At 35.0% G+C, this 25,779-nt stretch overlaps 1 protein-coding gene across 1 annotated transcript in view; it reads left to right on the top strand.

Annotated features, from left to right (window-relative positions):
• Positions 1-25,779, top strand: part of GUCY1A2 (guanylate cyclase 1 soluble subunit alpha 2) — a 324,412-nt gene that overhangs the window by 282,586 nt on the left and 16,047 nt on the right. Inside the window, exon 7 of the mRNA XM_012474492.3 lies at positions 4,887-5,041. Within this exon, the coding sequence (XP_012329915.1) occupies positions 4,887-5,041 (155 nt within the window). The remainder of the gene's footprint in view (positions 1-4,886; positions 5,042-25,779) is intronic.

Below are 25,779 nucleotides of genomic sequence, written 5' to 3'. Positions count from 1 at the left end.
CATGAGCATTCTCTTAAAAGTAAAGTCTAGTATGCTTTGTCAAAACTTTAGATGAAAGCATTTATATTTTTGTTTATCCTGGTTTACTAAGATTAATAGGTTGCTAGAGGTCTGTTGAGTACAGAGTTTCTCACACTTGGCACTATTGATATTTGAGGCTAGAAAATTCTTTTCCAGGGCTGGAGAACTGTTCTAGGAATTTCTAACTCTACCCAGACAGATGCCAGTAGTAGCTCTCCCTCCCAGTTGTGAAAAACCAAAATGCTTCCAGACATTGCCAAATGTCCACTGAGGGGCTCAAATGGCCCAGGTGAGAACCACTGGTTTAGTGCAAAGTAATCCTCTTTAACTAGAGCATACTGGCCAGAAAAATGCAAGTGTTACTGCTTAGTTAACCCATTTAAACAAAGTTAAATCTTGCTGAAATGAATGTAAAGCCCTCATTGATAGTTAAATGTATCTCACTGTTTGTCTTACTGCTAGATACTCTTGGCACATTCTGAATGGGGCAATCAGTGACTTCCTTATATAGGCAACAATTCCTGGGAAATCTCAATAAATTGTCAAAAGAAATGAAAAAGAAAACAGTCTGCTGATTCAGCTTGTAAGTTTCCAGTGGTATCGCCTTACTTCCCAAACTAAACAATTCTCTGAGTCCTGTTCCATGATAGGATAGTGATGGTGACAGTGGGTCAGTGCTGTTTTTGTGGTTGTTGATACTCTTGTGCTTCTTTTAGATAGGTTTCTAAGAGAGATGACTTTTTATTTTAATTTAATGACTATTCCAATCCTCAGGTCTTTTGAAAGGAGGCAGAAATAGAACTAGATAAGCCTTTCAAATAGTTGGTATGGTGTATGGAGTCTTTTTTTTTAACAGAAAGTAGAGAAAAAAGAGGCTTTAAAATGTGTGGATATAATACTGACTTCTGCTCTCCTCCTGCTTGAAAAGATCACTATAGTGATCAGAATCTCAAACTGACTTAGATGCTTAGTCAGCATCTAAGGTTTGGGTGTACTTCAAGCAAGCATGCATTTCACAAGGTAACAATATAAATCTGTTGAAAGTAAACAAACCCAAAGAAATATAGTAATATTGCCGTGTGCTTTGCTAATCTTAGAGAAAGGTGCTTTACACTTGCTTCATTTAAGAGGAATACTGTTACTCAGCATGTTTTGCTTTAAGTCCAAAAGGAGAATCCCTCATCAGAACAGGCTTAAGTTTTCAAACAAACAGTTTACTTTAAAAAAAAAAAAAAAAAAAAAAAAAGTAGCTCTCATGTCTACCTTCAGCCAATATGGAGTACAACGAATAGACTGATATTCCTATCTTTAAAAATTTTTTTGAAATTGGGACAAAGTATATAAAAGAACAGTTTTCATGACAGTGTACATTAGACAATGGGAGACAGTGGTTCCTGAGAGATAAGAAACAAATTAAATGAGCCCTATGATTGCCCTAGCTAACTGCCTTGAGAGGCATCCATGCTGTGGCTCTGGGAGGGGCAAACCAGGAGATAACCAACAAACTTCTTGAGTTGAAAAGATGGGGCTGAGAGTCTTGGGAAAGCAAGGAGGCTAAAGAGAAGTAAGAGTGGCACAAAGACCCGCAGAGATCTTCCAAGGATACTCGTTATGTATTCTGCAGAGTAGTGATTAATGCACATATGTGAGGAAACTACCTGAGCCCTGGGTGTGAGGGAGATACCCAAAAAGATGAGATGAAAAAGCACCTGGCACTTATACAGTATTTGGGGAAAAAATGCCTCTTTCCATCAGGCAGACTGGAAAACCTCATAAATCAAGGACACTGGGGAGAGAACCCAAGGTTCTTGCCTTAGTAAGGGAGGATAATTAGCCCTTCATGAAACACTGTTCAGTCTTGCCTAACAAATCTTAAAAGCAAGACTTGAAAGGAACAAACTGTTTCCAAGTCATTTAGCTGAATCCCAGAACAAAGCTCAGTAATATTTATGAGATTATAAAAATATCCAACACTCAAGAAGTCAAATTTATGATATCTGGCATCCAATCAAAAATTACTAGACGTAAAGAAAATCTGAGACATAGTACTGATAATGAAGCGAAAAATGAATCCAAATGGATAGATGCAGAGCTGAAACAGATGTTAGCATTACCAGACAAGGGCATTAAAACCATGATTTTTTAAACTGTATTCCATATGTTCAAAAGTTAAATTGAAACCTAGAAAATTTTTTAAAATCCCAAATTGAACTTCTGTAGAGGAAAATTACAATATCTGAGATGAAAAATATCTTGAATATGATTAACAGATTAGACATTGCAAAAGAAAATATAAATTTGAAGACATAGCAATAGAAATTATCTCAAATAAATGGAGAAAATTATTTGAATAGATCATCAGTGGACTTTAGAAATAATTCAAGCTCCTAACATATGTGTAATTGGAATCTCTGAGAGGGAGAGATAGATAGACAGAAAAAAGTATTCAAAGAAGCCGGGTGCAGTGGCTCATGCCTGTAATCCCAGCACTGTGGGAGGCCAAGGCAGGCGGATCACCTGAGGTCAGGAGTTCAAGACCAGCCTAACACAGAGAAACCTCATCTCTACTAAAAATACAAAATTAACTGGGTGTGGTGGCGCATGCCTGTAATCCAAGCTACTTGGGAGGCTGAGGCAGGAGAATGGCTTGAACCTGAGAGGCGGAGGTTGCAGTGAGCCAAGATCGTGCCACTGCGCTCCAGCCTGGGCAACAAGAGCAAAACTACCTCTAAAAAAAAAAAGTATTCAAAGAAATAATGGCTAGAAAACTTATAAATTTGATTAAAAACTATAAACCCACAGATCCAACAGCTCAACAAACCCAAAACACAAGAAACAGAAAAAAAAAAAATCAAGGGAAATCATAACTAAATTACCTAAAACTGATGATAAAAGGAAAACTTAAAAGCAACCAGAAGAAAAAGATATGTTATATATAGAAGAATTAAGATAAAGATGATAGCAGATTTTGTATCCAAAATATTGCAAGAGGGGAGCCAGTGGAGCAGCATCTTTAAACTACTGGGAGAAAGAAACTCTTTCAACCTAAAATTCTGTATGCAGTGAAAATATCTTTCTCATATGAAGACAAAATTAAGACTTTCTCAAGCATAAAAAAAAGAGGGAATTTATTATCAGCCTACAATATAAGAAATATTTAAGAAGTCCTGTAGGAAGAAGAAAAATGATGCCAGATCCAAATCTGAATCTACAGAAATAAATGAAGATGATTTTAAATGATAAATTTGCTCTTTCCACATCCCATGAGTTGGAACATGAGGGTGCTCTGGATATGTATCAAGACATGGAGGAGGACCAGTGAACAAGATCAGGTCTCTGAATTACTGAGGGGAACAGAATGGCCTGGCAATCTGGATGACCCACCTAGGAACTATTATTGCTAGACAAAAGTCTGTGTTTTTAAAGTATATTTTGTAGTTTTACTGATACTACCAATTGTTTCTTAATTAATATAATCATTTTTAAAGCTGTAAAGTTATGTCTGTTACATCAAGATCTTTTTCTCACTTACCTCAAATGCCAACTCTTTTATAAATCTTGTATTACATATGCATGGCAGCCTTTCTAGATTAAATGTTCCATTAGTCTATTTGTTTATATGATGGTATCCATGCACTAATTAGATATGTTTATACTAGCATTTGATATCTGCTAGGGCAAATACTCGAACTTGTCATCTTTCTCAGATATATCTTGATTCTTTCTACCATACTAAATTTCCAAATAAATTTGAGAGTCAGTTTTTTAAAAGAAGGTGACAAGGTTATCAGGAGATGCGGCTAGGTCACATTAGTTTCCACCTATCTATCTTTTTATGAGTTGCTATATGCAGAAATATCCAGCCCCAAGACAAAGGCTGTTCTCAGAGTGACTTTTATCCTTACAACCAGAGTGGCAAAGAGAGCCCGGTGGTGAAAGGGTGATAGTTTGGCTACTTGGTGGGCATCCAGGGGTCAGGTTTCTTCCCTCTAAGGAACACTAAACATTCATCTAAGGATATCGTCTCCCACTTGTTTTCCATTAGCTTCAGTTATTTTGATGTAGACTGTGTCAATATAACTCCATTTCTGTGATCATGTTTAATTGTATATCAACTGTAAATTAAGGGTTTTTCCAAGGCGTGGACCAGACAGACTGATATGTATCAGGTTCTCAGCGAGTAAATATACAGCACTTAATTTACCCTTCAGAATTTTTAATCAATACCTATTGACTGTCTCAAGGGTTGAATTCTCTATTTTACCTCCATTTTAATAATATGTTGGGGAATTCAGCCAATTTATTCAACATTTATCACTTAATGTCGAATACCTGCTTTGCTCTAGGTACTATGCTAAATGTTGAATATTTAGCAGTAAATAAATAGATATCATATATACATGTATGTACATATAGCTCCTTCTGTATTGGGAAAATCCAACATTTAAACAAAATAAACAGAAATCAATATTTAATTTACAATTATGTTTGCTGCTATGAAAGGAACAAATAAGGTTTTATGTAAGAATAACTGGAGGGAGAAAGTGGAGAAAAACACGCTTTTTAAGTTAGACTTTATTATGTACAAATGAAACCCGAGTTAACCTGTAACTGGACCAGATTCATGTAGCAAATTAAACATAAATTTTTTCATATGCTTAATCTGTTTGTTTATTCCATAGCATATATGTTCATTGAGCACTATAATAGTCCAGCTATTAGGCTCACAAAAATGACCAGGACTCAGTTCCTGTCTTTGAGGAGCTCATAGTTTAACTTTTTAATAATTAGCAGTGCCTTTCATTAAAATAGTTGCATACCAAATGGAAACAAATGCGTTCTTTTTTTCCTTCATTTTTCTTCAGATGAGGATAGGAATTCACTCGGGCTCCGTGCTGGCTGGAGTTGTTGGGGTCCGAATGCCGCGTTATTGCCTGTTCGGAAATAATGTCACGCTGGCAAGCAAATTCGAGTCAGGAAGTCACCCTCGGCGCATCAATGTCAGCCCAACCACTTACCAGTAAGTGTTCTCTGGCCTCCTCCTGCCTGTGGAGGCTTTGTTTTGGACTGCTGTGCTGTCCTCTGTGAGACCCTGTTCTTTATCTTGATCCTGTCATTCTCCAAGATATATTATGAGTAGAACCGCCCAAACCTGAAAGATAGTGATTGTGACACAAATTTTATTTGCACCCTGTGAGAGTGCATGAAAAATCTGACATAACTGACAGGTAAATATAAGGTTGTCATTTTTCACAGTCTTTTTTCACAGTAGAGACGGAGTTTCACCACGTTGGCCAGGATGGTCTTGATCGCTTGACCTTCTTCCAGCTGCCTCTACCTCCTAAAGTGCTGAAATTACAGGCATGAGCCACCCAGCAGGGCTATCTCTGCCCTTCTTAAGTATACCTGTTTGTTTAAAATACAGGAAAGCAAATGTTCTTGAGGATCTGCATTATAATAGAAATCCCAGTATTTCCAAAATGTTTCCCATTGTTTACAAAAATCAAATATGATAGAAGAGGTTGCTGGACTGTTTTTATTTTTTGAATAATAAAGACTCTAAATATACACACACACATACGCACATACATACATGATTCCTTATCCAAAATGCCTGGGACCGCAAGTGTTTTACAGTTTGAAATTTTTTGACTTTTGGAATATTTGTGCATTATATTACCTGGTGAGCATCCCAAATCTGAAAATCTGAAATCCAATATGTTCTGAAGAGCATTTCTTTTGAGTGTCATGTTGGTTCTCAATAAGTACAGATTTTGGAGCATTTTGGACTTTGATGCTCTGTTGTATTAGGTACAGAGTAAATGTTAAATTATTTTTATCTTAAAGGTAATCTTTGACAACACTACACATTTTTGCCTCCTGAACTCATTCTGATTTTGTGTCTGGTAGAAATCTCCCCTATTAGATATTATGCCCCATATGTGGGCAGGGACTGTGTCTGGTTAGGCTCATCGTTATATCCCCAAACTTATAAAAATGTCTAGCACATAATAAGCACTCTATAAATATTTATCAAATCAATGAATAAATACATTGATAAGATAGACATCTCCAAGATTAACAGCAAAGAAAAGCATGAAAATATCTTACTTTATCAGACTTTGGCTTTATTCTGGGCATTATTGTACAGCCATTTAATTAATTTCATGTTTTAGATAATCTAGAATCATATTAAAAAAATGTAAAGTAGAAATAGAGGCCATTGATTTTTTTTATTGACATGGTTACAAAAATCTCAATCAGAAAATATGAATATAAAGATAATAAAAGTTGAATATAATAAAAGTGATATTTATTCCCAGAGAGGGAATTAAAAGATTTTAAATGAAAAGCAAATACTTCCAGATTCTGCAAAACAGATGAGGAAGAAAACTTAAATTACAAATACGAAATCAAGAGTAAATTCACATTAAAAATATATTTTAAAGCTCTTGCTAAGCTCATTAAAGTAGTGAACATCTTGATTTTACTGTTTTTGAATAAAGACACACCTCTTACTAATTTTAAGGAGCACAAGAGATTTTGAGGGCCTCACAGACAACTTCTGGGCAAAGTTTCAGGATTCCATCTAATCATTACTTATCTAAAAACTACTTGCTATTTTCAGGATGTTTATAAGAGAATTTTGTATCTTTTAAACTTCTGCCAGTTTTCCCAACACAATTCTGGGCATATTACAGATGATCTGACAATTATTACCATATCAAATTGAATTTTGTCAAATTCTCTAGTAGAGATCAGTGATTCTGACACTTTCTGCTCTAGATGGTGAAAAAAAGTTACTGAAGATCAACTACCTCACTCATATCCTATTACATAGTTCCATTTATCCCATCATGGTATTGATACTTATTTTCCATGTTTGTGTAACTTAGTGTAGATTTATATCTTCTGTGATAACTTCACTAAAAAAAAAAAGATGTGTAAAAGAAAAGAATGGGCCCAACCTGTGTGAAGAGTTCATGCCCTGAGCTTAGACATCATAACAGTAGCTGGCCTTGTTTACATAGTGATGGATAAAAAATATTGCCAGCCACACAAATCTAAGCATTTTGGTGGTGACTCAGAGTTTTTGTAATCTTTTTCATAGTGAGTTTATGATTATCCTTAATGATCAACAAGGTCTGAGGAATTTAATCATTTCAACTACTGCATACACTGAAGCTTACTGTTCTGTTATTTTTCTGTATTCTTACCCCTAGAGCCCCCAAAATCAAACAGAGCCATAGATAGACACATCGAGCTGCCAGGTGGGTAGATTCTTAGAACAAATAGAATTTATGAAGTAAAACCCAGTATTAAGCTCATAAGAGTTTGTAATCTCTGTTTTATCCCTGAATTACATTCTGTAGAATGTCAACATTACCCGTTTATCTTGAAATCTTCAGAGAGGTTTTAATCCCATTTATTTTTAGCAAAACTATATGATTATTATAAATATTGGAAGTGGGTTGTTTCAATATTATGATAAATCAAAATCATTTTTTGAATGATTCATTCCAACTGCATTTGGTCAGAAATTTTCAAATAATTGAATTTTAAAAATATTTTTATAACTATCGTGAAGTACTGAAAAGATAATATCCATGATCCCACCATAGTTTAACACTTTATATTTTGCTTCAGATTTTTTTTTTTAAATGAACTAAACATTTGCTTTGGAATTTTCTAAATCTTTCATTGTGACATTCTAATGAGCTTGGTGTGTTTTGAAGTCCTGTGTTTTATATATTAACTAACTTTCTACACATGTATCCATGAACAATATAATTTTATTTTACATGCTTTAATTTTTATAAATGGTATTTTGCTATATGACTCTTTCTCTAATTTTGGTTTTGTTTAAACAAAATTTCATATTTTAAAGATCTATCCATGTTGGAACATACAGCTCTAGCTCATCATTTTAATTGCTATATGACATTCCAGTGTATGACTCCAACATATTTTAATTTTTCATACATATATTCCTCTGTTGATGAACACTTAGGTATATTTTATACTTTTTAATTATTACAAAGCTTGCTCCCAGTACCTGACATTACAAAAAAGAAATTTTTATTGAGTTTTAAGTGTTCCAAATTAGATGTTTTCATTTTTCTTCAAAAAATGTGTTTACACCTATCTTTGTTCCCATCATTCCAATTTAAAAATAGTGCATATTTTATAAACAACTGTCTTTAACATCGTGCTACTGATCTGTGAAACAGAAATAAATAATTGCTTATATGAAGGATGGCTTTAGCAGATTTTGAAACAAATGATTTATCTCAGCATAATTATTTTTTCTTGCTACAGTGCAAACTAAAAATGTAGAAAGACTCAAATTACTTTGATGTGAAATTTTTCTTAATCTTTAAACATTTTTGCTTTTCTTATTTTACTATTGATCTACTTCCAGATGTTTTAGAATGTCTATTTTTTATTCACTGTGAAAGGTTTTTTTCTGTTAAAACCAAGCTTCTTCCTAACCACTGCTACATGAGCAGCTCATTATATGAGGGGATGTACAGTCGAGCAGATTAGACAGTGGTGAAGTGCACAAGCTCAGAATCAAAGTGCCTAATGTAGAATCTAGGCTCTAACACATATTTACTGTCTACATGAAATTTAGTGACTTCATTTCTTTGGACCAAGTTTTTTCATCTTTAAATTGTATCCGTTTATACTGTTAGTGTTTGTTTAATGTGAGGTTTTTAAAGCTCCTAATACTTGGAACCTAGTAGACATTAATTTACTTCTTCATCCTGCTATTATTTCCATAGAGGAAGAAACCATCTTATTTCTGCGCTTAAATTTCATAATTTATAAATTTAGCCATGATGAATGCTATGTGCTAGTAGGATTACAGACCTCATCTGGAAATTCCAAAGAAAGAATGGGTTTGGTAACTTGGTCAAAGGTGCATTTTGAGCTGTAACTAAGAGCTGAAATAGTAATCAGTTTATTCCTATGTGTTTTTATTAGCAAAAGCATTTTACTGATGGCTGTCTAAATCGTAGTCATATGATTAAAAATCGCCTGTGTACATGAAAAATTCCCACATTTAAGCAGAAGTACATAATTCAATTCATATGATTAATTATGTATCTCTGCTTAAATGTAGGAATCATATATATGTAAGTATGTAATCATATATAGTAATTAGTGGGTAATCATATATATGTGATTATATGATTAATATATATAGTAAGTAATTACATATATATGTGATTAGTTACTAATTAGCTTACTGTTGGCTTCAACAATACAAATATTTTATAGTTCTGTAGGACACAAGTCTGACACAGGTCTCACTTAGCTAAAATCAGGGTGAGTGTCACGATGCCTTTATTCTTTGCTGAAAGTTCTAGGTGATAATATGCTTTCTTGCCTTTTCCAGTTTTGAAGCCATCTTCATTCCTTGGTTCAGAGCCTCTGTCTTCCATCATGCAAGATATTTCATCTTTCTGGTACTGCTTCCATCATCACATAACTTTTACTGACTCTTCTTCCCTCTTTTGCTTTTAAGGACTCTTGTGATTATTTGGGCCCATTGGATAATCCCTGATAATTTCTCTATTTTAATGTCGTCTGAATAGCAATCTTAATTCCATCTGCCACCTTAATTCATCATTGCCATGCATATTAGTCAGGGTTCTTAGATGTATGTATAAAGGGGAGTTGTTTATTAAGGAGTATTAACTCACAGGATGACAAGGTGAAGTCCCACAATAGGTGATCTGCAAACTGAGCAGCAAGAAGTCAGTCCAAGTCCCAAAACGGACGAACTTGGAGTCCAATGTAGAAGGGCAGGAAGTATTCAGCACAAGAGAAAGATGCCAGAATACTAAGCCAGTCTAATCTTTCCATATTCTTTTGCCTGCTTGTATTCTGGCTGTACTGGGAACTGATTAGATGGTGCCCACCCAGCTCGACGGTGGGTCTGCCTTTCCCAGCCCACTGACTTACTTACATGTTAATCTCCTTTGGCAATATCCTCACAGACACACCCAGGATCAATACTTTTCATCCTTCAATCCAATCTAGTTGACACTCAATATTAACCATCACATTATGAGACCTAACATATTCACAGATTTCAGGGATTGGTATTAGGACGTGGACATCTTGGGAGGTGGGGGTAATTCTTCCTACAACAATGGAAAATTTAAATGCTAAAACCTACCTGGAAATAGAGGCCCAATCTTCTGCATCCCTGTCTTTGAGGACTTACTTAAATAAAAACATATAAATTATGTAAGCAAATCAGGGGAGGAAAAGGACTTTCACAAATGAGACCTCTGACTTCTAAAGGATTTTTACTGAGACTTAAGATATAGATTCCTGAAGAGAGGCACCTGAGATAGGACTGAATTATATTTATTTCTATATTATTTAAGAAGCAGTAGAGTCCTTGGCTTGAGACAAAGAAAGCCTAAGAAGCTATCCTGTGAAATAAGGAGTTTTTATAAAGATAATCGCAGTCTTCTCACTACTTGACCTGCCCTCAGACATAGCTACCCACATATCATCTCTTACAAAACTGAAGAAGTTATAATATTTAATTTATCTTTAGATCACTAGCACCAAGTTTAAAATTGCACCGACCACATTTCTGTGCAAGAGTTTAATATAGTGCATAATTCCTATTGTAGGAATTAAGAGAACTGAATTTAATATTGGTTAAGCTATTTGATGACCTAGATGAGCTCTCTTGTATCTTTTAGCTCCAATATCTCATGATAATCACAGCAACCATTTATTGGATTACTTACAATGTATTTATATTATCATTTAATCCTTAAGGCAAGAGTGTGATTTCGGCATTGTGACTATCTTTGTTTTTCAGATGAAAAAAACTAAAACATAGGTTAAATAAGTCACTAAGAACATTGGGCTAAATAAGTGTGGGAGTCATGATTAAAACCCATAGCTGCCCTACTCTTAAGCCTGAGATCTTATCCATGGCCAAGTTGTCCCACTGGGCTCATAAGTACTTGAAATAACATGAAATAAAACAATAATTACTTCTTCTTTTAACTTTTAGCTGACACATAATAGTACATATTTATAGGACACAGAGAAACATTTTGATAAGTGTTACAGTGCATAATGGTCAAATCAGGATAATTAGCATGCCAATCACCTCAAACATTTATCATTTCTTTGTGTGAGGAACATTGAAACTCTGCTCTTCTAGCTTTCTGAAAATACACAATAAATTATCATTAACCGTATTCACCCTAAGTGCTGCAGAACACGAGAACTAGAGGTATAATCAGTAATACTAGTCAAAAACACTAGCTAGAAACTCTGCTTCTGTTCCTTTGTCAATATAATTATTATTACAAGGGTGAGGTACTGTGTTATGAATATTTACTCTTTTTCCTATGGACATTTAATGTGGGGAAAGATCCAAAGAAGCTTCAAGAAAGTCTAATCTAGTAGTTTTCCTGTAGCCTTCTTTTCTTAAAAAAAAAAAAAAAAAATCAACATCCTCATCTGCACTAGTGATTTGATATTTAAAGAAATTAAGTATTTGGGCTGGCATGTTACTACGCTTCAGTCTTTAAAATAACTTTATTAATCATCTTATCCTTTTCTCTATGGAAGCGCCAAAACAGTAAACATATTTTACGAAAGAAATATAATCAATCAGTAAAGACAAATGACTTAATAGTTTTCCCAAAAGGAGAAACTTGATCTGTGCCTCAAGAATTATATTTCTATTTTTCCAATTATAGACAGCAACATTAATATTATCCTTTTAAATGTGCCAATAAAAGAAGTCACATCTAGCAAAATTGAATGAGCTATTCCATTCATTTCAATATTTCGATTTGCTTTTTCTTTCTTTGCCTCCCTGCTATATCGAAAAGCATTTTCCCCAGAAAATGTAGTTTTGTGGATCAGTAATTTGATGCTTTCCTAATTTTTTAAAAATAAATAAGTCTTTTTTGGGGGTAGGGAGCTTTTAGAATATCCCACTTCAATCATTCCATATATTTACCAGATTACTTAAGGCCACTGCAGTGAAGTCTTTACAAATCAGAATATAATGTTGCAGTTATTTTTATAGTAAAAATAGTAAAAACTTACCTATTAGTTTACTCTTAAAGGTCTAATTGCTAAAATTTGTAAGAAGCAATGAGAAAATATATAATTATGTACTGTGTTTATTTTCATAGGTATGAAACGAAGAGAAGGGTATGTCTTGCAATTTGGACATATTTTTCTTTATGATTTAGTTTATTATTTGGTATAGGTTTTGTTTATATGATTTATCCTAAGATTAAATTCAGAAGTAAAGTTTTGCTTTTATTTTATTAGGTCTCATTCCTAACTAGTATGAAGGAAAGCCTTAGTGGTTCTCTCTTCCCGTGATGGCAATGCTAAAAAATTAATTACCTAGTTCTAGGATTTAGAATTCAAAGGCTCTAATCTGGTATTCATGTCGATAATTCCTATTTATATGGTAGACATCTGTTAATTTCACACACAAAAAAGAATTTCCTTGAAGTATAAATACTGTTTCATTGGTCATAAATAACATTTACAAACAATGTCAATCTTAAGTAAATTTTCCGCCTTATCTAAAATACTATAAAGTGCAAATTAGTTACTCAGATAATTAAGCATGACTTAAAGCAAAAGAAAAAGTCACTCCTTACATTCAGTTTTCCCTTTCTCCATTAAAAATGGCACCATTTCTAGTGGCCTGGAAGTCAATATTTATTTTGTAATTAACACCGGTTAAATAATCCTTTCTGAAATTTCCTTTAGATGTCCACAGTTTAGCTAAAAAGGCCACGTTCTTTAGAAAACTAAGTGTTAAACATGTTTTGGCTGTAGAAATAATTCAAGTAATATCTGACTTAAAATCCAAGGTAGAACATAGATAAAATAATTATTGTTGAGGTTTTTGGGGGCTGCTGTTGCATTTAAACCCTACGATTAGTGTGTTTATGAAGCATCTTTTATGCATACTCACATATGCATGTTTCTGGAGACAATTTTTAAAAATATTCTCATCATATTTCAAAGTGGACCATGATTCAGAAAATATTAAGAACCACTACTGACTGATTAAATAAATGAATGACCAAATAAAAGAATGTGAATTTCATATTCCTGTTCTGCCTCTAATTAGTTTATGACCCTGGATAAGCCACATAAATTATCTCATCTTTCATTTACTTATAAATTCTAAAACTCAGGTCTAGATAATTCTCAAAATATTTTATACTAAATCATGGAATAGAAAAAGTAGCATTCAGAGAAAATCAGTGAAATCTGAATAAAGTCTGCAATTTACTTAATAGTAATATACCATTGTTAATTTCTTAGTTTTGACAAATGTACCCAGATTATGTAGAATGTTAACATTAGAGGAAATTGAGTAAAGACTCTAAGAGAACTCCCTATACTATCTTTGTAATTCTTCTGTAAATCTAACATTATTCCAAAAAAAAAGGTGTATTTAAAAAAATTATTATACTTCTGACATCCAGACAGGCACAATGGCTTATGCCTGTAATCCTAGCATTTTGGGAGGCCAAGGGGAAAGGGTCACTTGAGTTCAGGAGTTTGAGATCAGTGTGGACAACACAGCGAGACCTTGGCTGTACTAAAAATAAAATTTAAAAAAATTACCTGGACATGGTGCATGTGCCTGTGGTCCCAGTTACTCAACAGGCTGGAGGAGAAGGATCATTTAAGCCTAGGGGATGGAGGCTGCTATGAGCTGTGATCACATCACTCCAGCTTCGGCAACAGAGTGAGACCCTGTCTCAAAAAAAAAAAAGATGTAACATTCAGTGAAAGCTGAAAATTTATTTTCAGCTTACGTAACAGAGGATCTGAAATACTATTAAAGACCCACTGACTGTTTTTGAGCCTGGAAACAACACAATCAAAGGAAAGCTTACTTGGAAGCGATGTTCCACAGGGAGTAGAGTGGGGAACACCTAGAGGTAACAGCGTTGTTCCAGGCCTAAGGTACAGTCATGAACTAAGGCCATGCTCGTGGGAACAGAGGTATAGAAGGTATGAAAAAGCTTTAAAGAAATAATTGACAGGGCTGACTGGGCAAAAACACATAGCCATTTTATATATTGTATAGTTAATACTGTACCTTGAAATTGGAAAGTCGTACTCACTTTTAGCATTAATGCCTTATGAATATATTTTTAACTTTAATGTTCTTACTTTTGGGTTTAGCATGTAATCAAGCCTCTATATCATTTCAAATTTCTCCTTTTTTCCAATTGTGTGTACATTGTCCTTTGAAGGAAATGGCATAATTTAATATTGTACTGTTTGTATATAGTACTATGTTATATTAAGTAAATATGTTTCAAATCCCCTCAAAACAAGGCAGTGTACCTTCCAAAAACTGATCATGAATTGTATTATTTAAATACATTTTAATATTTAATAAAATGCGGTATGTTTGGAGTATTCATTTTTAAACTAGAGAATTGAAACCAGTCACAATCGGGCCTTAATCTTTTAGCAGTCAGTTCTTCTCACTGTTCTTTTGTGTGTAACACTGTGCATCGGGAAAACTCGGATTGCTCTAAATGCTATATTAAGAATCCTTTCTATGGCTCTTACTAAAGTGCAAAGATTCTCATGCATTTAGTCCCCCATTACTAAATTAAAATTGCTCTGTATCAGTTTTTGTGATATTGGCCATCATGACAGTGTTTCCTCTAGAGATCTTATTTGAACATTTTTCAGATTTGCAACTCTGAAACTAACATGTTTGGTCATGCTGCTTTGTATGATCCTCTAGCATCTGAGTAGTATGTAAATTCTCAAGCTTCACGAAATGTGAGAGCTGTAACTAATTTTTGAAATAAATTAGAGTCAAATCTTTCTTTCTCTACAAGGAAATTAAGAAACCAGAGAATTTAAGTGACTTAACTAATGACATCAACTAATTTATTTCTATCTAACCTGTATGGGGAAAAGAAAATCCCTAAAACATAAGGGATCAGATTTACCGAACTTATCTAGACCTCTTCTCCTAGCTCATAGTTTCTCTCTACAAAAATGAGTATTTCTGAGAAGCATCATTTTAGTGGAATTTGCAAGGATTATTTTCTATAAAACAAACATTGTTCATATAAGAGGTCAGTTGAACTCTTAAAGGAAAGGAAAAATGTATGCCCTTGTTTTAGCCTTCAAATATTTTCTTAGGTTGACTTACCTACTTGGGGCTGAAGTTACTACAATTCTACATGATGTCCTTAGAATAAACTTAGGCTAACTCTATTTCTCATTGGTTGAATAATATGGAAAATAGAGAACATAGAATTCTTAAGTCTAGGAATCTATTTTGGCACTAATTTTTAAGTAATGAAATCAACTAATACTCGTTGTTTAAAATAGTTGTGCTTATTTTCTTATTTTCACTTTTTCCCTTATCTTTTATACAGAAAGATCAGCACAATGATGATGGACTTGTTTTTAAGAAAGCCTGTTGGTCAGAGAAGTGAAAAATGTGAGGATATTATTTAACTTACAAGAACTGGTTACAGTTATCTTTTCTAGTCTCTCACTTATCATCTGTTTTTAAAGTTCTTACTATAGACATATTAAAACTTTGGATGAGTGTTTTAAATTTAAAATCCCTTGACATTTACTAGAAATGTAGTTTTTGGACTGTTAAAGGTCAAAATTGACAGGGTCCGAGAAGTCAATGGAGTAGAATGAACTTTAGCTATTCAGCATTCTCAAATTCAAGAATGTAAAAGGCATTAGTTTTGCCACTCAAATAGGAACATCCCAGAAGATATACACTCTCTAGCAGGTATCAGGTGTGCAGAGTACAGAACCTATAGTAAGCACACTTTGCCATTAGTACTTATTCCAGGGTGGGTTGCAGAAAAAAAAAAAATAAACATGAGTGTCACCAAAGTGCCTCTGAGACTCTCTGCCTTATCATTTTCAGAGGATATACAGGAGGACTATTCCTTTCTGAGAACTTATTCATTAGCCTGAACGCTAGAACCCACAAATTGCCCCAAATGATAAAATTTCTTCTACATTTGCAAGTAAAAATGTTTGCAACCTTCAAATGCATAAAAATTTGGTGAAATCTTTTTTCTGTTTTGTTTCATTGTGAGCTAGATTCTTACTTTCCTTATTTGGAAAGGTGTATTTCCAGAGAATGAATCATTGCATTTCAAGGGATTTCAGGCTGTCTAGCTGATTCAATGACTACAGTTTCATTGGACCTGTCTTCAGACTGCATCAGACCTTGGAGCAGTGAAGCACAAAGCAGACATACAGGGCAGTGTTCCTTCCTTTCTTTCACTCAAGTAGAAAGAAGAAGGTAAACAGGAAAAAATTCAGTAAACTTTGCAACACTTACGAAAACATAATGTGTCTCAATGTTTTTTATTTTCATTTTTCAGAACCATCATCCTTATCCTACACTCAAAAATTCAGTGCCCAATGCCATTAAAATAGAATCCAAATGCATTCCTTAGCAAAAAAGATATTCAGCTGAATAATTTCCAACAACAGACATTTCTAATTTAACACAGCAAATTGAGCCCCTGAGTTTATCATTATCCTTTTCTGAAGTGAATAATCTTTTTTGAAACAACAACAAAATGACTTCCAGATATCACTCATGTATGCACTTTCCATCTTCCGCTCTTTCATTTTGTTGGAACAAAATGACAAATACTCATACAAACAAAGACTGGAAGAGGATTTAAAAATGGAAGAGAGGAAGGTGGAAAGTGTATGCCTGAGTTATATTTGGCTTAATGATTCAAAGAAAGCTGAAATCTCAGGTCCTACAGGAGAGGGAGTGGGTAAGAAGCAAGTATATTCACTCTAAATCTAAATATCACGCACAGAACCTAATTAGAAGGATAATCTAAAAGATCCAAAATATGACCAAAAGAGATTCCAGAAAAAGTACAAGAGACAGAAAACACTCTAAGGTATTTTAAGTAGGAAGCGATACAGGGAACAATGTGATTACAGAATCACAGGAAGAAATAAAAGTCAGGTCCTAAACTAAATGATACCCACAAAACGTAGAACTGGCAAGATCCACAAGCTCCTACCCCTGTGCTCACCACTAAAACTGTAATAGTCTAGGCCTGGAGTCATAGTCACAACCATCACAGCCATACCAGCCTCTGGACTTCAGGAAACTAAAAAGTGGATGCCTAAATATGCATTCCCATGATTAGGAAGTTAGATGTTAGACTAAAATGTCACCAGTACTGGGCCATTTTCTTGACACTTAGCACGCTAAAAACTGGAGCCTGCTTCTGCAAAACTCCAGTATCAGTAGTCACTGTTAATGGTCAGTTGCCAAGGGAAATGGAATCTACTTCACTGCTGCCATTCAAAATTTTGTCAAGTCAATCTTATTTTAGGAACCTAATAATTACTCAGAACCATAGTAGCTAGGGAAATTGGGAAATATAGTTGCAAGCTGGATAGCCATGTACTTATGTAGAACTTTATTACCAATAAATAAAGGGAGAACAAATGTTGGGGGACAGCTAACTCTAGAAGAATGGAAGAGGTTTGTTATCCTGAGACATTGAGCCAGAGGAACTCTAAATTCAGGAAGGTGAATATGGGAGGATTAAATAAAAATTTACATTCATAACAGTGAGATTCCCAGGTTATTTCCTAAATTTAACTTCCAGAATGCTGGAAACCAGGTGTAATCCCATAGGAATGACTGGAATATTGTTACCTGGACAAGCTGGACCAAAGGAAACACAGTAAATATATTCATATTTGGGAACCCTAATGTAATGGTCAGGGGAAACCTACAAGATTTTGCTATACACAAACCTAAGCAAATCGTAATGCCTCACATTTTAAATAGAAAGATATTTACAGACATTAGTAATTTGTTGAATGCCTTGACATGAAAAAAAAGAGACCAAAACAAAAAAGCAAACAACAAAATCTAGTCAGTGAATATCTAGAGGAAACAGAGACACTATACAGAAGAAAACTACAAAAAGGTGATTAATATTCTCATAGATTTAAAATAGTAAGAACACAACATAAGAAAAAGTAAGCAATCACTACAAGAGTGGAAATTAAAAATGAGGTATCTGAAATTTTAAAATTCTTTATGTGTTGGAAAATAATGTTGGATGCAATCTCCCAGAAAATAGAATTTTTTTAAATGACAGAATACTTTGAGGAAAAGGAAAACAAATTAGAGGATTAATTTACCAGATCCAATGTCTAAGCCAAAATGCATAAAAAGAAAACATATTAAACAAGGCATATGAAATTATCAAATAAATAATTTTTTAAAAATTCCTAGAACTGAAAGACATAGTTTGCTACATCAAAAGTTTCAAAAGGATCCACTAATTGTCATTGTAACAAATAAAAAAGATGCACTTAGGCATATTACTATTAATTTTCACAATACCAGCGATAAAAAGATGGTGATGACCACAAAGATAAGAAAGACTGGGAGAAAATTTACATGCACTGGATTAAAAAACAGAATGACATGTGACTTTTTAACAGCCAAATCCTGAGGAGAAAATGAATTCTAAAAAGAACTTAATGCCTAATTAAACCAATCAAGTTGAGAGAAGGATGAACTAAAGATATTTCTGACATTTAAAGTATTTTTTTTTTATTTTTTATTTTATTATACTTTAAGTTTTGGGGTACATGTGTAGAACGTGCAGGTTTGTTACATAGGGATACATTTGCCATGGTGGTTTGCTGCATCTGTCACCCTGTCATCTACATTAGGTTTTTCTCCTAATGCTATCCCTCCCCTAAGCCCCACACTCTGCTATCCCTCCCCAATCCTCTCACCCCGTGACAGGCCCCAGTGTGTCATGTTTCTCTCCCTGTGTCCATGTGTTCTCATTGTTCAACATCCACTTATGAGTGAGAACATGTGGTGTTTGTTTTTCTGTTCTTGTGTCAGTTTGCTGAGAATGACGGTTTCCGGCATCATCCATGTCCCTGCAAAGGACGTGAACTCATCCTTTTTTATGGCTGCATAGTATTCCATGGTGTAAATTTTCTTGATTTAAAATGTCACATTTTCTTTATCCAGTCTATCATTGATGGGCATTTGGGTTGGTTCCAAGCCTTTGCTATTGTAAACAGTGCCACAATGAACATACGTGTGCATGTGTCTTTATAATAGAATTACTGATAATTCTTTGGGTATATATCCAGTAATGGGATTGCTGGGTCAAATGGTATTTCTATTTCTAGATCCTTCAGGAATTGCCACACTGTCTTCCACAACGGTTGAACTAATTTCTGCCCTTACCAACAGTTTAAAAGCGTTTCCATTTCTCCACATCCTCTCCAGCATCTGTTGTCTCCAGCTTTTTTAATGATGGCCATTCTAACAGGCATAAGATGATATCTCAATGTGGTTTTAATTTGCATTTCAATTTGCATTTCTCTAATGTTTTTTGGCTGCATAAATGTCTTCTTTTTTGAAGTGTCTGTTTATATCCTTTGCCCACTTTTTGATGAGGTTTTTTTTTCTTGTACATTTGATTAAGTTCTTTGTAGATTCTGGATATTAGCCCTTTGTCAGATGGGTAGATTGAAAAATTTTTTTCTTAGTCTGTTGGTTGCTAGTTCACTCTAATGAGTTTCTTTTGCTGAGAAGAAGTTTTTACATTTAATTAGATCCCATTTGTCTATTTTGGCTTTTGTTGCTATTGCTTCTGGTGTTTTAGTCATGAAGTCCTTGCCCATGCCTATGTCCTGAATGGTATTGCCTAGGTTTTCTTCTAGGGTTTTTATGGTGTTAGGTCTTATGTTTAAATCTTCAGTCCATCTGAAGTGAATTTTTGTATAAGATGTAAGTAAGGGATCCAGTTTAGCTTTCCGCATATGGCTAGCCAGTTTTCCCAACACCATTTATTAAATAGGGAATCCTTTCCCCATTGCTTGTTTTTGTCAGGTTTGTCAAAGATTAGATGGTTGTAGGCGGGGCATTATTTCTGAGGTCTCTGTTCTGTTCCATTGGTCTATATCTCTGTTTTGGTACCAGTACCATGCTGTTTTGATTATTGTATCTTTGCAGTATAGTTTGAAGTCAGGTAATGTTATGCCTCCAGCTTTGTTCTTTCTGCTTAGGATTGTCATTTAAAGTCCTTAAAAGGTCACTGTCCTCTGAGCTGGGGTGACAGGTGCTGTAGGTGGAGCTGAAGTCAGACCCATGGCTCCTGAGGCCTGATTCACAGCCTGATCTTAGGCTACAAAGTCAATCTCAACCCTGATTCGAATCAGCTGAGTAGGTTTCCCAAAATACCCATGTTTGGGCTTCATCCTCTAGAGATTGAGATTTTACTTGCCTAGGACAGAATTTTTAAAAGTATCTCCAGGTCACATTAAAGACTCTTCATTAGGGAGGGTGGGGTACGATGGTAGGAGGTGAGAGCTCATGTGTTTAAATAACTACAGAAAAAAATGAAACATACTCCACCATCCTGTTACTGACCCACAAGATTTTTTAGGATGAACCCATAAAAGCATAAATGAAAGCATGCATATGTAAATAAAACAAAAGTTAATAACTGTCTCCCAAAAAAAAAAAAAAGATCCAAGATGGCTGATCACTAGCAGCTTGGGATTGTAGCTTCCAGTGAAAGTGCAGAGAACGAGAGGATGCCACACTTTCAGACGAATTTTTGTTGCTCACAGACCAAGAGATTCCCAGTGGAGGAGCCCCACGGGTCGCCAGGGCGACTCTTGTGGCCAGTGCGGCGATTTTACTGGTGCCTTGGCGTGGCAGTTTTTGGTGCAGAGTGAGCGGGACTGGATCCCCTTTTGGCCGATGTTGTTTGGAGCTCTGGGAAGGCAGAGTCACCTATTCAGCTGATTGAAGGAGGGACTCAAGAAGGGAGCCAGACCAGAGATTCATGGGCAGAAAAGCACCATCAATCTTAACACCGTTGTTTTGGCCAGTGCAGTGGATTGCTCAGATTTCGGTGCTGGGAATCAACAAGATGGACGTCCACTCAGTGACCTAATTAGAAAGTCAGTAATTACAAAGATGACAGATGGATAAATATATAATAAAGGGAAGAAACCAGCCTAAAAAGGCAGAGAATACTCAAAATCAGAATGCCTCTCCCTCTACAGGGGATCACAGTTCCTCATCAGCAACGGAACAAGGCCTGATGGAGAACGAGTGTGTTCCAATAACAGAAGTAGGTTTCAAGAGGTGGATGATAAGAAACTTCTGTGAATTAAAAGAACTTGTTCTAACCCAATGCAAAGAAACTAAGAACCTTGAAAAAAGGTTTGACGAAATGCTAACAAGAATAGACAATTTAGAGAGGAATATAAGTGAATTAATGGAGCTGAAAAACACAACATGGGAACTTCACGAAGTATGCACAAGTTTAAAGAGTCGAATTGATCAAGCAGAAGAAAGGATATCAGAGGTCGAAGACCAACTTAATGAAATGAGAAGACAAAATTAGAGAAAAAAGGATAAAAAGGAATGAGCAAAGTCTCCAAGAAATATGGGACTATGTGAAAAGACCTAATCTACGTTTGATAGGTGTACCTGAATGTGACAAAAAGAATGAATCCAAGTTGGAAAATACTCTTCAGGATATCATTCAGGAAAACTTTCCCAACCTGGCAAGGCAGGGTAATATTCAACTCCAGGTAATACAGAGAACACCACAAAGATATTCCTCAAGAAGACCAAGCCCAAGGCACATAATCGTCAGATTCATTAGGGTTGAAATGAAGGAGAAAATATTAAGGGCAGCCAGAGAGAAAGGTCAGGTTACCCACAAAGGGAAGCCTATCAGACTTACAGCAGATCTCTCAGCAGAAACCCTACAAGCCAGAAAAGAGTGGGGGCCAATATTCAACATCCTTAAAGAAAATAACTTTTAACCCAGAATTTCATATCCAGCCAAACTAAGCTTTACAAGCGAAGGAAAAATAAAATCTTTTGTGAACAAGCAAGTACTTAGAGATTTCACCACCACCAGGCCTGCTTTACAAGAGCTTCTGAAAGAAGCACTACACATATAAAGGAACAACCAGTATCAGCCTTTCCAAAAATATATCAAAAAGTAAAGAGCATCAATACAATGAAAAATTTACACCAACTAATGGGCAAAACAGCCAGCTAGCATCAAATAGCAGTATTAAACTCATATATATTATTATTCAAATTGGATAAAAAGCCAAAACCCATCGGTATGCCGCATCCAGACCCATCTCACATGCAACGATACACAAAGACTCAAAGGGATGGAGGAAGATTTACCAACCAAACAGGAGCAAAAATAAATAAAAAGCAGGATTTGCAATTCTCGCCTCTGATAAAATAGACTTTAAAGCAACAAAGATCAAAAGAGACAAAGAAGGACATTACATAATGGTAAAAGGATCAATGCAACAAGAAGAGCTAACAATTCTAAATATACACGCACCCAATACAGGAGCACCCAGATGCATAAGACAAGTTCTTAATGACTTATAGAGACTTAGATTTCCACACAATAATAGTGGGAGACTGTAACATCACATTGTCAATATTAGACTGATCAACGAGACAGAAAATTAACAAGGACATCCAGGACTTGAACTCAGACCCGGAACAAGTAAACTTAATAAACATTTATAGAACTCTCCACTTCAAATACGCAAAACATACATTCTTATCAGTACCACATCACACCTATTCCAAAAGTGACTATATAATTGGAAGTAAATCACTCCTCAGTAATTGCATAGCATTTCATAGGTTTAAATGAAATATTGGTTGGCTGCTTGTTTGTTATTTTCTTCCCTTATTCCTTCCTGTCTCCATCGTTAAGCATAATTATTGGCATAAAAGAGGTTTCCAATACTCATTTCTAGACTGCATTCTAGCCTGGGCAATAAAGCAATACTCCCATTCTCTCTCCCTCTTTCTCTTCCTTTTTCTTCCTCTCCTTCATTCTTTTTTTTCTTTCTCTCTTTCTTTCTTATGCAGCCAAAAAAAAAAAAAGTGTGCCAAAGATTATTACATATATCAACTCACATTGCATGTATTAAATCTCATAAAGACTGAGATAGATAAAAAAACAAAAACAAAAACAAAATAAAAACATAGATTCTTCAACATTCAGAAACTAAGTCTTCAATTTGTAGAGAAAAAACCTTAATCTGTCCTCAGAACATCTCAGCCTGGCCAATAAAGAACTTGCAAACAAACCTGTCTCCCCTGCCCTGATTATTCTCATTTCTATCTTCCAATATTTTGGTAGAGCAAAAAAAAAAAAAAAAAAAAGGTCACTGTCCTCACATCTTTTATAGCCCTCTGCAAGATGCATATTTTACTGTCTTTTGCCTTCCCCTTAAAGTATCCCTTGGTGAGCAGTAGCTGGGTAGTGAGTAGACAAATTAGTGATTACCCTCTGGTAGACAGCATTGAGAATGTCACTCTGTGAATGTCACTCTCTTACAGCCCTGTACATCATACAGATCTTTCCAGTTCTTGAAAGAAACAAAAATTTTTCCAATTTCACACAATGATTTTAACCCTGCAGGTGTCAGAGGGCTATATATACTAGTCCACCACTGTTAGAGGCTGAAACTGGATGTATTCATTTCAGCATGGTTTATTCATTTCAGCATGGTTTATTCATTTCAGCATGGTTTATTCTGTCCATGGGGTCAACTCAGCAAATAATCCCTTTATGGAAAGACACTTACAGCAAAACTCAAAATTCTCTCGTTTCCCTCTCAGTGTTATCCTGTCCCATACATATTATGATCAGAGGTAGGAAAGTATTGGTTCAGCCCTAGCTCATAGAAGGCACTTAACCTTAACCTGTTGACTGGTTGACTGCTGAACTCACTGACTCTTTTTAAAAACTGAGTCTTGTGTTAAAATTTAAACAACATTTAGATCATTTGTACTTCAATTTGAATAAGTGTCAGACCCTTTCCCAAGGTAAGATATAGGACAAAGCACGGAGCTTAGTGAAAATTGGGGGAAATGGGCATGCAAACAAGAGGTGAGAGAGTCAGAGACCAGCTTCATTTCTGAAGCTGTGATGGAGAAGCTCTATGGACCTCCATGAAACAAGCTTCCTGCACGTGATTAGGAGCCATCCATTGATCAAAGCAGCAGTGGGTTGTAATTTTGAAAATCAATTTCTAGAAAAAACTGTTGAGCAGCGATAGGGTGACAGGCAGGTAAACTAGGATTTGTGTGATTTCCAAATGCTTATTAAGCATGTTGCCAAAACTCCCAGAGTGTATAACAACCAGTTGGGGATTACAGCTGGGGATTAATTTAGATTTATATAGAATCTAAGCTTCCATATCAGCCCTGAGGTGCTAAAGAAATAAATTGAGAGCTTTAGAGCCAACTTGGACTTAATAAAACATTTCAGAGAGGATCTGAGGCTCTGGGATGATCAGGTTCTAAATAATTCCTAATCCTTGTATACATTTGATTGTTTACTCAGCACCATGACTCATATCATCACCAGCAATGCTGTGTGAAATGATTCCCTGACCTCCTCCACAAACCCCCCAGTAAGTCATTGAGATTGTCCTATTGGGAGTCAACTGAATATTGCACTTCAGTGTTCTTATCTACTAAGTCTGCTGTAATAAATACTGGATATCATAGAAGCTTGAATCAGTTTATCCTATGTGCTCTCATTTTTATTACTGAAATCTAAAACTGTATTTAGTTTATGGATACCAAAATGTTTACTTGGAAAATAAAATACAATTTCATAAAAGCTGTTGTCTCTGTGATTTCTAGCAAAGTACGTGAGATTTATTTAAAATGTCAAGATCAAGTCATTGTGAAGAGTTTCCTCCCAGCCAACATACAGTTAATTATTTAAAAGTTCTGACATCTGAAGCAGCCAGTACCAACTTCTTTCAGTCATTTACGAGTACTTTCATAGATGGAACCCCAATTTCTTTTGCACTGAAAATCTCAATATAGCAAAACATAAAGATCTTGGTAAGACAAACAAACTGTAAAAGATACAATTGAGGACTTAAAAGACAGGGAGGAGGGAAAGTAGCTCATGTGGAGTCCTAATTGTTGATTACGGGCTTTAAGGAAACTTTTTGGAAAGACTGAACTATAGCAATATGTGGTTCTTAACTTTCGTACTTAAATTCATAGTCATCACCCCTCCCTTTCTCCTATAGAATTTCTTCCTTCGGATTGTATCGAATGTTGTATCATATACTGTTGTGTATTGCTAATTTGTTTCTATGAGCATTTCTTATCTTTTTAATTATATTAACTTTTTCTGTGAATCCCCACTTATTTGCCTCCATTCAGAGGACTATTTAGCATGTCATAACCACTAAAAAAAAAAAAAAAGTTTGTTGTTTGATTGACATCAATGATTGACACCCACATAGTACACATTGATGACTGTTCTATTTGAGCTCAGTAAAACAGTTCTGGAATTTACTGCTGAATTAAACTACTGTTTAAGGCTTTTTACATTTTATTTCTGAAGTGACTGATTATATATTGATAATGAAAAAACTGACATTTGTGAAAATGAAAAGAAAGCAAACAGTACTGATGACTTCTATTCTTATTGTCATTAATTTCATCTCAGTTTAATTGTTTTGTGATGGACAGCTATCTTACGTAGTCTTGTTATTTATTGCTGGGCTAAACTTGACTATGCTTACAGACCTAGATTCCAATTCCATTGTCATTAGTGTCTTCCTATTTCCTTGAGCAAATAAGTCTAACTT

The sequence above is a fragment of the Aotus nancymaae genome, unplaced genomic scaffold (assembly GCF_030222135.1).
Source record: "Aotus nancymaae isolate 86718 unplaced genomic scaffold, 86718_ANA_hifiasm-v0.15.2.pri h1tg000012l, whole genome shotgun sequence".
Lineage (NCBI taxonomy): Eukaryota > Metazoa > Chordata > Mammalia > Primates > Aotidae > Aotus > Aotus nancymaae.
The sequence above is the reverse complement of the archived record's forward strand: the minus strand, read 5'-3'. Positions and strand labels throughout refer to the sequence as shown.